General features: G+C 41.6%; 1 protein-coding gene across 3 annotated transcripts in view; it reads left to right on the forward strand.

The window, feature by feature from the left end:
- The window catches only part of INSRR (insulin receptor related receptor), a 47137-nt gene that overhangs the window by 24852 nt on the left and 7395 nt on the right, over positions 1-14890 (forward strand). For 2 of the 3 annotated variants that reach the window (XM_077258696.1, XM_077258688.1), the window contains 5 exons: positions 3026-3206; positions 5821-6095; positions 6282-6418; positions 6960-7128; positions 8056-8164. In XM_077258696.1, the coding sequence (XP_077114811.1) occupies positions 3026-3206; positions 5821-6095; positions 6282-6418; positions 6960-7128; positions 8056-8164 (871 nt within the window). Of the gene's footprint in view, positions 1-3025; positions 3207-4398; positions 4441-5820; positions 6096-6281; positions 6419-6959; positions 7129-8055; positions 8165-14890 lie in introns of all 3 variants that reach the window. The other variant, XM_077258679.1, reaches the window with a different exon arrangement.

Consider the following 14890-nt stretch of genomic DNA (forward strand, 5'->3'; position numbering starts at 1 on the left):
GCTGGCAGATGTCGGTGGGCGCACTGCGCATATGCCTGCCATTTTCTTCCCGGAAGAAGACCTCGATGGCCCGGGGGACTTCACAGGGGGGTTGAAGGGACACCGGAGGTACTGGGGGGGGTCGGGGGACACCATTTTTCTCTCTTCTGATGTACGATCATATCAGAGGAGAGAGAAATTAAATAGGAAATCTGACTTTTTTTCTTTTTGCGGTCGACGTTATATCGTTGATAACAGCGATTGCAACACTGGGGTTGGTAAAAAACAACCTGAATCATGTTCTCCGGGGCCCCGGTAGCCGAGACCCCGGAGAAATTCCAACGCTGGGGGGCGCTATACACTTATTTCTCAGCGCCGTTAAAAAGCGGCGCTGAGGCAAAAGTACCCTTAATTGCCACCATTAAAAGGCATATCAGCTGTCGTTAAAGGGTTAAAAAGTGCATTTTGTGATTACTTGTGTTATCTTTGTCTAATATTTACATTTTGTTTGGTGATCTGAAACGTTTAAGTGTGACAAACTTTCAAAAGAATAGGAAATCAAAAGGGGCAAACACAATTTTACACAACTGTACCTGTCAGTCATCATTTTATAGTATAAATACATTATAGCTAGAGATGAGTGAATCTTTTAAAATTTGCCAACTTTGCACAAATTTGATTTTTCATGAAACACATGCACTGCAAAGCCTCCAATTGTCTTGAAAAGATGTACTTAATGCTCTTTAACCCCTTCATGACCTTGGGATTTTTCGTTTTTCCGTGTTCGTTTTTCACTCCCCTCCTTCCCAGAGCCATAACTTTTGTATTTTTCCGTCAATATGGCCATGTGAGGGCTTATTTTTTGTGAAACGAGTTTTACTTTGGAACGACATCATTGCTTTTACCATGTTGTGTACTAGAAAACGGGAAAAAAATTCCAAGTGCGGTGAAATTGCAAAAAAGTGCAATCCCACACTTGTTTTTTGTTTGGCTTTTTTACTGGCTTTACTAAATGCTAAAACTGACCTTCAATTTTGATTATCCAGGTCATTATGAGTTCATAGACACCAAACATGTCTAGGTTACGTTTTATCTAAGTGGTGAAAAAAATTTCAAAACTTTGGTAAAAAAAAAAAAAAAATTACACCATTTTCCGATACCCGTAGCGTCTCTGTTTTCCGGGATCTCGGGTCAGGAGAGGGCTTATTTTTTGCGTGCTGAGCTGATGTTTTTATTAATACCACTTTTGTGCAGATGCGTTCTTTTGATCACTCGTTATTGCATTTTAATGCAATGTCGCGGTGACCAAAAAAACGTAATTCTGGCTTTTCGAATTTTTTCTCGCTACGCTGTTTAGCAATCAGGTTAATGCTTTTTTTTATTGATAGATCGGGCGATTCTGAACACGGCGATACCAAATTTGTAGGTTTGATTTTTTTTTATTTTATTTTGAATGGGGCGAAAGGGGGGTGATTTAAACTTTTATTTTTTTTATTTTTTTCACATTTTTTTTTACTTTTGCCATGCTTCAATAGCCTCAAGGACCTCAATGGTTACTATGCAGAAGCATTGCTGACCCCCGATCATGTGACGGGGGTCGGCGATGCACTAATTTCCAGCCCAATGGCTAGAAGCGCGTGTTAAATGCCACTGTCAGCGTTTGACAGCGGCATTTAACTAGTTTAATAGCGGCGGGTGAATCGCGATTTCACCCGTCGCTATTGCGGGCACATGTCAGTTGTTCAAAACAGCTGATATTTCCCGGATTTGATGTGGGCTCACCACCGGAACCCGCATCAAAGCGGGGGTTCTGACCTCGGACGTACTATCCCATCCGAGGTCAGAAAGGGGTTAATGTGAACACTGTCATAGTAAGGTCAAAGTGACCTCTGTTATGGGTAGTAGCCATTCTTCCCTGCTGTATTGTCATACTCTATTTGTAATGTTTATTAAGTGTTTTATAGCTTTCTTTCCTTATCCATATTGCTGAGATGTGACATCCTCTCACTTTCCAGATTCACTCTAAAATGGTTGCTGCATTCCCTACCTCTGCTTTTATACAGGCTTTAATGGTCTCTCCTGATTGATTTTGCTATACCATGTGATGTGATAGCTGCAATGCATTATGGAGAATCCTGCACAAATATGCCTGAAGTTTGGCTGGTGCAATTTATTGCTTTGTGAAAAGTAGTAGAGGGCTTTTTTGACTATTCATGCAAATCAAACTGCAAATTGTTTGAATTTGTTGGTTCCACAGAATGTCCTCGAATTCTACACACTTTAGCTTTGCATTAAATCAACTCGCTCATCTGTAAATATTCTATACAGTCCTATTTATTTATCCATCTGTACATTTCTGGACATAATGGGTTTAGGCTTTGTTCACAAATGTGATGGACGCTTTGTTAGGCAGCCAGAAAAGTAGGAGAAAATGGGGCACTATCATGGGAACCATACTGATCGTATTGCATGCCATAAATTTCCATCATTGAGTACTGCTGTTAATTTAGTTATGACACCTTCAAAAAGATACGGACAAAGAAATGTTCGCTGAGCCAATTTTCTGGACAGCCATTTTGTAAGCATCTGTGTTACTCTGGTCGCATGTGTGCTTTACTGAGTGTTTGTTTTGTCTGTACTCTATAACTTCCAGGATTGTAGTTTCAAAAAAACAACCATAAAAACAACCCAGCCTGGCATAAACTTTTTAGCCATTGGAGCAGAGAACTCTGCTTGTTTCCAAAATAAGGTCATCGTCAACAAATCTGGTTAGATATATGGTCTGCGTTTTCCACTAAGAGAATGTATCGCATTGTCAAGAGGATGAACATGTATAATTGTCATAGTTATTTCATCAGACACCAACAGAATGTTCCTCTGTGCCAAGCTTGCACCAGGCATTATGCCAACTCAGTCATGGTATGATTATATGGACTCCTGAAAGTCAATAAAACATGACCTAGGCAGATGCCTACTTAGCCTTCACATTTTGGTAGATCTAATTTCCACTCGCAATAGTCCTCCAAAACCCATTGTTTTTCTGCAGGTCTGAAGCTTCCCACCAGCAGTGCTGATACCAGGTTTGATAATGATGAAGACGACAGTCTAGACGCCGAAGATAAGTGCTGCCCTTGTCAAAAAAACGGTGGCCAGCCCCTGGACGTGCATGAGGAGTCCTTTCAGAAGAAGTTTGAGAACTTTTTGAGGCACACTATCTTCATACCAAAGTAAGAGCTAAGTTTTATTGTTCTTATGTAGACTAACCAAGCCAGATCAGAGAGAGAATTTTTTTTGGGGGGAGGGAAACATTTTTCAAAAAGTTGCAAATGAAGTCGTCACAATTAAAGTTACATACTATAGTGTTAAGTCTTCCACTGCCCTCAAAATATTCTGTAAAAACACAGGTAATCTAATTTAATATAAAGGTCCCATGCACATAAGACAAAAATTGGCCAAAGAACAATCGTTGGTCGCGAGGAAAATAACATCTTGGACCATTAGATGTGTCAGATTTTTTTCGGCTAATGATACAGCCAGTGCTTATCATTGGGAAAAATATTCCAACATGTCTGCTCGATGTTTTGAACAGTAGTGATCCTCACTCCTTCCTTTGTTTGGGCATCTGTCAAAATGACCCATAGTTTGTTCCACTGAAACTGTAAACGATTGTTCGCTATAGTTAGAATCTGCCATTACGGACAACTTTTATCTTTCATATGGTTTTATTTAGTATGTCAGCCTTGAGATATCTTGTTCTTCTTACAAGGCTCTCCTGCAGGAATCCTGAGTTGACAATTGCTGGAGAGCAAGAGACTTTCAGAAATCTCTTCACACATATTTAATCAGAGTGTTCTTGATCCCAATGTCCATGGTCAGCTGATAGATGAAAGAACAAGAAACCAAAATGGGGAAGTCAAACTAAACCCTAATTTACCAAGCAGTTGTCACCAGTATTCTGGTGTAAAAGTGCCTGAAATGTGCGTAAAAATATTGCAACTACGGTACTTGAAAAATTGGGCAAAACTTTGCAAGGAGGCGGTGTGGTGATTGTCAAATTCATCAGCATATACACCAAAAAAGTGGCAGCAGAAAGATGAGCCAAATTCACTGTGAGGTGCATCTTACTCCCCTACAATCTTCATCAAGACTGAGTACAAAACGCCAGTCTTTATTAATCTGGTCCATAGTGTTGGTTCGGTCACTTGAAGATCTTTGGGTTCAACACTAGGATGACTCCTTGTCAAAGTCTGTAATCAACCTTTACTTGACATGTGGTAATCTGGCTTTTGATTGGTCCATGGATCCACTCAAAATATTGCTATGCATGTATATTCATCGATATCTCTTGCCGTGTCTCCAATCTCCTGAACTTTGCAAGATACGGGATGGTTCACTTGTAATACATGGCTTTATTTGTAGGCCTCCATGGAAAGTGACTTTAATCAACAAGAATAATCAGAGGTGAGCTAGATTGCCAACAACTTAATGATAACCCCTTCAGTCGTGATAAGTTCAGTCTATGTAGACTTTACAGTACTGGTCTCTGTGATGGTCCACCTATGTTTTGGGATCATACATGTTCCTGGTTCTGAGCATAAATTCTTTAAAATCCCCTAAGTTTGTGGACTACAACCATTTTTGTAAAACCAAAAATCCACAATGGTATCAGTTAAAATCGTTAATAGTTCTATATCTGGATAGGACTACCCTCTTGGTGGACTTGTAATTTGCCGGTCAGCAACTTGGCCACTTCTGAAATGGTTATCATCCTTGATCCAACAAGAACGCTTCCACTCTAGACCTCTGCTTTCTAATTTGCTGGCTTCCCGTGCATGTAGGTGGCTTTGCATGCCTCCATACCCTACTTGATTCCAACCTTGAATTATTAAGTCTCCACACCTCAGCTGGCAGTCTCTATTAGGATAAAAAATACTCCCTCAGATCATTTAAGACTGATAATAATCTAGAGATGAGTGGCCTGACATGACACATGTTGACTGTGACTCTTGGTTGACACTGAGTTTGAAGCTCAGAGCAAGTGGTTTTATCTCTCTTTGACAAAGGGAAGCCACCTATCCTCAATCCTTGTTGTGGCATTCAGTGGGGGGAAGGGTTTGTTTGTAGCATTTGAAGAGGGCTTGTGATAGACTGCATCCACAATCACTTTTTTTGTGTGTGTGGTCCATGAGGAAAGACTGTCTCAAATCTCAAGCTTTCAAAAATAAAAAAGTCTAATAAATAACTTGTCTTCTAAAAATCTCATACATTGGACCTATAAGAAAGCTGGGAGGTCAGTAAATGGGTTTATAGAGATTTAGTTGTATTCTTGAATTCCAGCTTAGTGAAAAGTCAACTATTTAGTATAGAAAAACTTTGAAAAATGATGAGAAACTAAAGGATATTGACACCTAAAGTGGTCAAATTAAGGTATAGCTGTAAAATCCTCGACTAGGGGAACCTAATGTTTCCTGAAAGAATGTGTCCTGCAATTGGTGATTTATTTTTTTTTTAGGCTAAAATTGCCAGAAGGTTTTGATTTTGGACCCCCCCAAAAAAATTATTTCTCCATTATGGGTATTTGGGATGGATTCCTGCTGTGACTAAACCCAGAAGACAGAGACTTGAGGTGTCAGTTGTGATCATGCCTGGCTTTTGAGCTGCTGTGCTTTGTTCCAAGCTTTTACTCTGTCGGGTGACATTTTGCTTTTTTTTTTTTTTTTTTTTTATTGACAAAATGTTTTTGCTCTTAATGGCTGCCTTGATTTCTGAAATGTCGACTTTTCTTTTTGACCATAACTACTGATAGACGGCTTCCCTTTTTAACTTTTGGAATCTTCTCAGATCTCGAATTAAAAAAAGGGATGTGTCTGGAATAATTGGAGAAGCTCAAGGGAACATATCCATAGTAGAGGGGACTTCAAGTCATACCATCAACAACACTGCCGTGGAATCCAAACCTTTTACCTACAAGGACAAGATCTACCGAGACAGAATGGTTATATCCAACCTGAGACACTTCACAGAGTACAGGATTGACATCCATGCTTGTAACCACGCTGCCGATATTGTCGGATGTAGCGCGGCAACCTTTGTATTTGCCAGAACTATGCCGAATGGTAAGTTCTTTCATTAAACACAATGTTAAAAAAACAAGTGCATCAGGCACGGGTTAAATCCTAAGTTATGGGCAGCTCCCTGGCTATCAATGATATATATATATATATATATATATATATATATATATATATATATATATATATATATATATATATATATATTTTTTTTTTTTTTTTCCCTTTTAGCACACGCCGATAATATAGCAGGTAACATTACCTGGATGTCCACTGGACAGAATGCCATCCTCATGAAATGGGAAGAGCCAGAGAATCCTAATGGTTTAATCTTAAAGTATGAAATCAAGTACAAGAGGGAGCATGAGGTAAGAGTCTACAACTGGAAGAGGATCGATTGTGTACATTATTTCCGGAGAGATATAAATTGGGTGCAACATTTTGAAGGGGCTAGAGATGAGGGAATCGATTTGTGAGACTTCGGGCCAATGTTGAGGTCAGAGGTACATGACGGCTGGACTGGAGGCCCACTAATCTCTTACCTTCCTGCATCTCTAACATTGATTTGTCAGGACTGGGGCATTGTCATCTGAATGACGTGATGCACAGATGATGTTGTGCCAGCCCTGGCTGGTCTAAAGCCGCACCATGGACGCCAGAAGGTAAGAGATTTGCAGGCCTCCTGTCTATCCACCAGGAACCACCATACCACTGGCCTGGATGCTTGACCGGAGTCCCACAAATCGATCTCCTCATCTCTAGCCCTTTCCAAATGTTGCACCCTATTAGTATGGCATGGACTCGAAGACTAGCAAACAAAATGAAAACGTCAAATGCATAAAACTGGAAATATCTGATCAACTAAAATTGGTTAATTTTCAGGTTTAAATGTCCAAATATCTCTTGCAGGAAGGACCCTCAACAGTGGTGTGTGTCTCCCGCCAGAGATTCCAAAAATATAAAGGTGTCCACCTCACTCTGGTCCAACATGGGAACTATTCCGCCCGCATAAGAGTCACGTCTTTGGCAGGCAATGGATCATGGTCAGAGCCCATCGTCTTCTTTGTGCCTGGCCCAAGTGAGACAACTTTGATATCTATAGAAAATTGCACTGAAAATAGTTAAATTTTAATGTTTAGAAAAGCTTTTGATAAAGTTGACAGTACTAAGTCAAGGTCATAAAGGAGATGTGGGTTGATACTTAGAATAAAACTGGAATAGGTTGAAAAGCTGATGGAAATAACATTTTCCTCACTATATGAAGATCTTTTCAGAACAAAATGACACTCGCCCATGGCTGTGTGGACAGAAGCACCCCAGAGAGCAAATCCTTTATGAATTTTTTTACGAATTGACACATGTATACGTAGAATATTTAGAATGCATGCACCCTACTTGTTAGCCATAAAGAGAGTCTTGTCAGATGGTTTATGTCTACTAAAGCTCCGAATAGGTTTAAAAAACAAACAAACAAAAAAAAACCTCTCTGTGCAGCTGCAAATCTATTTATCAATTTTTGACAACATTAAGTTTGTTCCAATCTGTAAATGAACTGCCAAGTTCCTGACGTAAAACCGTGCTTAACTTTGCCTACTTGGCCCTGATGGATGTCTGCACCATTGTGTTGTCTGTGAGATCGTGTATGTGCGGTGAGTTTAGAGTCGAGAGCTGGAGCACTTGCCAGGGCTGTGACCACCCTCTATGCACTTGCCAACTAAAGAACATAATGGTACAAATTTGATTTTCTCTACATTTGCTAGATAGGTCACTTTCAGAGGCGAGACCCTCATCTGTTCTATGAATATGCCATAAATTTCTTCCAAGACACAACTCTTTAAGAGTCTCCTATATCGAGCTGAAGATAGTTTAGTTGGCATAAACCATATGATATACTCCATTTCTGTAATACATAGCTGCTTTATTTGGTCAGCAGCCATACTACAAAATTCTAGAAAAAAAAATCTGGGATTAACCTTTTAATGTGTGGATGATTTGCTTACTGCAGAAGAGACGCAGTCTGAGAACTTTTACCTGATCCTCAAAGTGCTGCCGATATTACTGTTGCTGATCATCGCCTGCTTGGCCCTGTTCATCTTCTTCTACAATAGGAAAGGGTAGGTTGATCTTTGCGTTATTGCTTTTCTTTGACTGTCTGGGTATTTTTGTTCTGCAACTTCATCACACCATTTAATTACAGCATTGACCAAACTCAATGAGACACCCAGCAGGCCTCATTTGTAAATCTTTAACTCATTTGTTGAAGCTGGTAAAGGTTTCTTCCATACCTGTGAAAGAAGTGTCAAGTCCTTGTTTGTTTGTTTGTTTGTTTGTTTGTTTGTTTTTGATTGTTGTTTTTTTTTTGAGCGGATTCTCTTCAAAATCCTTCCCAAAACCTGCTTCTGTTTAGAAAACTCTTCAAATCTTAAAATAGGAAATCCAATTTGCTCTTCATGAGGTTTTTTTTTTTTTAGATTTTTTCCTGAAGAGGTTTTCAAAAACACCCGGTGGGGAAAAAATGCACATCCCTACTATGAAATGACTCTTTATTAAATTTGCTCCAAAATGAACTGTGAAAAAAATGTTACAGGATAAAAAAATGATCTATTATTGCTTCAGGAAAGGAAAAACTTTTCTCCTAAAAACTCAAATAAGAAGTGGTTTCTACTTCAATAATCACAAGCTGTACAAATTACAACACATCAAAAACTAACCCTACAAAAAACCACGTAGAATCCAATAACCACCACAATTTGAGGTCCTAGAGCAGTGTTTCTCAACTCCAGTCCTCAAGACCCCACAACAGGTCATGTTTTCAGGATTTCCTTAGTATTGCATGCAGCGCCCCAGAGTCCTGGTCGTTGCAGTACTGTGGCTCCGCCGATAAGGGGGGCTATGGTACGTCTGATGGCACTGAAGGAGTTCATCTGACCAAGTATCACATACACCAATACATTTCACAGTCGGGCCTCCAGGGGGAGCTAAGGGTGCTATTCATTAGGCCACTCCTCACATACTGGTAAAACTGGGGGTCAGGCAGGAAGTTGGGGAGAAAGCTGACTGGGTTGGAACCAGGCAACACCTTGTGGCAGAGGGTGTTGCAGGGGAAGATTCGGTAGGGTCCCTGTCAGGGGTGGGATCCTGACAGAGGCTTGGCAACAGAGAGAAAGCTACGGGACCGCGCCTGCACTTCATAGCGGCGGTGCCCTAAGAAAGGACAAGAAGCGAGATTTATTGTGCTGAGTGAGAAACGAGATCAAAGCAAGAAGGAGAATACCAGTAGGAGTCGTGCTGTAAGATCGAGGCAACATCCTACTGAGGTGTAAACAACCGGCGGCCGGAACGCCGAGGAGGTACAGAGTTCTAAGCCATACTTCAAACCAACGGCAGGACAGTCAGTCACAGGCGGGCTGTCTCACCTAAATCAGCTACGCAGACATAGGGGGCAACCTTTGGAGAGGGGCGACTCTAGGGTCCCGGAAGAGCTCCGAGCCTACCCGTCATACGGGTGCGTCCCAACCATAACACCTGGGAGGGATGGAAGATTAGCAGAAGATCATCTAATCGAGTTGTGAGGGAACACGAGAAACAGGCACAACAGTTGTGGGGACTATCCCGCAAGCACAGCAGGGGAGGACCACAACACATAGCGCTAGCAGGAAGGCACAGATTTCCACCTGCAAGGAGAACTCTGGAGGTGCCATTGGACCGGCCAGACTTGCGCAGCCTGGTGAACCGTATTCCGGACTGAGGACCCAGAGACCTTCAGTAAAGAGGTAAAGAGACTGCAACCTGGTGTCCTCGTTATTTACTGCACCGCACCACCATCACTATCTACATCTATTACTGTACGCCCCTCAGCAGGGTCACGGACCGGGTCTAGCCACCGTGACAACCCCAGAGCAGAGACTCGGAGGCCCGGTACCGGGTACCCCTCGGCCCTGCGGCAGTGGGGGCGCTACATTGCACAGGTGATAATTTCATCACCTGCTCAAGCATTAATTCCATCGCCTATGCAATACTAAGGAAATCCTGAAAACATGACCTGTTGTGGGGTCTTGAGGACTGGAGTTGAGAAACACTGTCCTAGAGCCTTGAATGAGTCGAAATGAGTCGAATGAGGCAATGAGTAGGGCTTCAAATGTGTCAAGTTCTGGCTTATAGATATCAGTTTCATCTCAAGAAACTTTAGTCATATTGGTCCTACCAATGATATATTTCACATCTCCAAAAAACATGAAACATGTAGAGACTGCGGCGACCCAACAATATCCAACCAGCTTGCCCTCCAACCCACTACTAATACATAAGGAATAATACAATTAACACCAAGTGATGGGTGAAGGTCGGTCACAGCTTTATTAAACTATTTTAATTCAACCATTAAAAAGGCCCTTCAATTTAATTAAACCACGCTCGCCACGCAATGCCCTGTTACATATTCACAGGCAAGTCAGCCGACGAGCCGTACCTATGTATCCTTTCTTTCTTTACCGCTGTGACTTGAATTCTAGAAAATAAACAAAATTCAACATTAACAGAAAACCATTAAACAGGGAGGGATGGTGGGACAAGCACCTCCGGGACCCAAACAGAGGGGGAAGAGGAGGAGAGGAAGGTGTAGTGCCAATTTATATTCCCCAGGAAGGGGCTGTAGTAGTACCCCCCTTTCATTGGCTCTACAGTTTAAACACTGCCCACCAATAGCTAACCTTATGGAAGTGAGGGGAGGCACCCTCCTTAAACAGTACAGTGCCTATCAATCAAGGAACTACCTTAAATTAAAGTCCTAAAGCCCCATTTCACTGGTCATTCAATTTTTGACAATGAATTTCGAACAAAATTCAAGGACTGCGTTTTGTGGTGGTTCTTTGATTTTACATGTTTCTTGTAGTTCAGACATGCTGAACCAAACAATACATATATATCAACATGGAATAAGTGATAGTAATAATACATATGTGCACACAATGGAATGGCAGACCATTCTGATTCTGATAAGTACAATAATACCAACAGAGAAGAAACCGAATACAGGTCAAGAGGAGTCAGAAAAAAGATTTGCGTTGGTTCCGCACACTTTTTGTAGTTTTAGAAACCCATGGAGAACTGAAAGTTGACACTTTATGGTGGACCAATATATGACTGGAGTTTATGGAGATGTTCCATCTATAGATATCAGTCTTTGAGACTTTTGGGAGCTCTGCTCGTCGCTTTTGTCAAAAAAGTAAAACCAGAAGTTAAATACAATTGGCTACAGGTGACAAATAGAACTCAAACAGTCTCAAGCAAGTTTCTTCAGATATTGCTTCTATAGATATCACTCTACGTCGAGCCCTTTTTTAAGTTCTACTCATCACCTTTGGTCAGTTGTCTTTTTTTTTTTTTTTAGTTTAAGTTTTTTTGCAAAAGCGATAAGTAGAATTTCAAATAGTCTCAAGCAAGACTGATATCTATCTTAGGAACATCTCAAGAGACCTCAAATTGGTCCCACCAATAAGTGTCAAATTTCAGATCACCATAGGTTTCTAACACGATAAGAAACCTAAATACCGACAGAGAAGAAACATATAGGTCAAGAGGAGTCTGAAAAAACGATGAAGCAATTGGATTGAGAATAAAACACCTTTATTAAAGACAATTGGTAAAATAGTGGCACAACTAACAGGAGTGCCTACACGTACAAACAGCAATAAACCATAGACGCATATACAAAAAATTTTAATGCAGAGTGTTACACCAAGGTAGAGGCTAGTAATGTAAAGTTAGCAATAAAAGCAGATATATATGTGTACAAGTGGACAAGCCTTGCCTGAGAATAGGGCTAGTAGCAAAAGTACACGAGATATATCGAGAGTAAATGGTCCAGAATCATTAAAGGGCCACTGTCACCCCCCCCCCCCAGCCGTTATAAACTAAAAGAGCCACCTTGTGAAGCAGTAATGCTGCAGTCTAACAAGGTGGCTCTTTTAGTTTTTGATTCATTTATTACCTCAATAAAGCGTTTTAAAAATTGGCCACAAATACCAGATATTGTATCTGGAGGCGGTCCGAATCGTCCTCTATCAATCTCCCAACTGCCGTCACTCTTCTCTTCAGGGGCGATGGTCGCCGCCCCCTTCGCGCTGTTGCTTCTTAAATCCGGCGCCTGCGCTGTGCGTGCCTGCCTGGGGCCCGCACTGTTATTCATTATGCACAGTGCGGGGCTGGGGTTCCTGGGCATGCGCACTGCGCTTGTCAGACGCTCCCCCGGTCCCCCGCCTTCCAGCATTGCCGGAATATACAGGTTTCATTGCCGACGTTTTGAACAGCCACAAAGAACAACGCTGGAAGGCGGGGGACCGGGGGAGCGTCTGACAAGCGCAGTGCGCATGCCCAGGAACCCCAGCCCCGCACTGTGCATAATGATTAACACAGTGCGGGGCGGGGATTCAGGAACAGGGTGGCCGCACTGCCCGCACAGGCGCAGTCAGGCACCCTGCGTCTGAGCTGTGACTGACAATGAAGACTGCGCAGGCCCCAGGCGGGCACGCACAGCGCAGGTGCCGGATTTAAGAAGCAACAGCGCTCAGGGGGTGGCGACCATCGCCCCTGAAGAGAAGAGTGACGGCAGTTGGGAGATTGATAGAGGACGATTCGGACCGCCTCCAGATACAATATCTGGTATTTGTGGCCAATTTTTAAAACGCTTTATTGAGGTAATAAATGAATCAAAAACTAAAAGAGCCACCTTGTTAGACTGCAGCATTACTGCTGCACAAGGTGGCTCTTTTAGTTTATAACGGCTGGGGGGGGGGGGTGACAGTGGCCCTTTAAGTTAAGGACATGTACCATTGGTGTAAAAAAAAAAAAAAAAAAAAAAAGTGCAAAGTACTGAAGGCATGTAGAGAAGTGAAGCACAGGAAAAAGTAACCGCCAAAAATGGAGGCGATTAACTGAAAGTTTATATACAGTTGTGCTCAAAAATTTACATACCTCAGCAGAATTTTTGCTTTCTTGGCCTTTTTTTTCAGAGAATATGAATGATAACACACTCATGGTTAATGGTTGAGTGAAGTCATTTATTGTCAAACTACTGTGTTTCCTCTTTTTAAATCATAATGGCAACCCAAAATATCCAAGTGACCCTGATCAAAAGTTCACATACCCTGGTGATTTTGGCCTGATAACATACACAGAAGTTGACACAAATGGGTTTGAATGGCTACTAAAGGTAACATCCGCACCTGTGACCTGTTTGCTTGTAATCAGTGTGTGTGCATAAAAGCTGAGTGAATTTCTGGGATCCAGACAGACTCTTGCATCTTTCATCCAGCCACTGACTTTCTGGATTGAGAGTCATTGGGATAGCAAACTAATTATCAACGGATCTATGGGAAAAGGTAGTTGAACTGTATAACACAGGAAAGGGATACAAAAAGATATCCAAATGGATATAACAAATGGAAAATCATGGGCTCTGTAAAAACAAAACCACAGTCATGTAGACCAACAAAAATGTTGTCTACAACTGCCAGGAAAATTTCTTGGTATGCAAAAAACCCCCACCAATAACATCAGCTGAAATACAGGAGTTTCTGAAAACTAGCGGTGTAGCTGTTTCAAGATGAACAATAAGGAGGCAGTTGAAGAAAAATGGGCTGCATGGTCGAGTCACCAAAAGAAAGCCATTTCTGTGCAAATACCACAAAGTATCTCACCTACAATACGCAAAACAGCACAGAGACAAGCCTGAAAACTTCTGGATCAAGGTAATTTGGAGTGATGAGACCAAAATTGAACTTTTTGGCCACAACCGTAAATCTTACCTTTGGAGAGAGGTCAACAAGGCCTATGATGAATGGAACACCATTCCTACTGTAAAGCACGGAGGTGGATCACTGATATTTTGAGGATGTGTGAGCTACAAAGGCACAGGAAACTTGGCCAAAGTTGAAGGAAAGATGAATGCAGCACGTTATCAACAAATACTGGAGGCAAATTTGCAATCATCAGCCCGAAAGCTACGCATGGGATGTACTTGGCCTTGTGTTTTGGATCATTGTCATGTTGAAGCGTCCAAGTCGACCTGTCATTGGCTACAGCAGAACAAAGTGAAGATTCTGTAGTGGCCATCTCAGTCTCTTGACCTCAATATCATTGAGCCACTCTGGGGAGATCTCAAGCGCGCAGATCATGCTAGACAGCTCAGGGATTTACGGGAACTGGAGACTTTTTGCCAAGAAGAGTGGGTAGCTTTAATATCTGAGAAAATAAAGAACCTCATCCACAACTACCACAAAAGACCAAGCTGTCATTGATGTTAAAGGGGGCAATACACGGTATTAAGAAATGGGGTATGTGAACTTTTGATTAGGGTCATTTGGATGTTTTGGGTTGTCATTATAATTTTAAAAGAGAAAACACAGTAGTTTGACAATAAATGGCTTCACCCAACCAGTAACCATAAGTAATGAAAACTTTTTGGTGTTATCATTCAAATTCTCTGAAAAAGACCAAAAGATCAAAAATTCTGAGGTATGTAAACTTTTGCGCACAACTGTATGTATGTGTTATACTGTATATATCTCCTAGATACAAGTATTATGGTAGCAGCATGTCACATAGTACTGCACACGTAAGCAAGGTCCATAACCCATAGTATAAGGTGTAGGAGCATGATTACCTGATGGTGAGCTGTCTAGATGCTGCATGTACCCTGACACACTTTTCGGACCTCGTCTTTCAAAGGTAACCATGCTCCTACCTACACCTTATACTACGGGTTATTGATTTTGCTTACGTGTGCAGTACTACATGACATGTGACATGCTCCTACTATAATACTTGCATCATATCTTTCA

Source organism: Ranitomeya variabilis, chromosome 1 (assembly GCF_051348905.1).
Source record: "Ranitomeya variabilis isolate aRanVar5 chromosome 1, aRanVar5.hap1, whole genome shotgun sequence".
NCBI classification, from domain to species: domain Eukaryota; kingdom Metazoa; phylum Chordata; class Amphibia; order Anura; family Dendrobatidae; genus Ranitomeya; species Ranitomeya variabilis.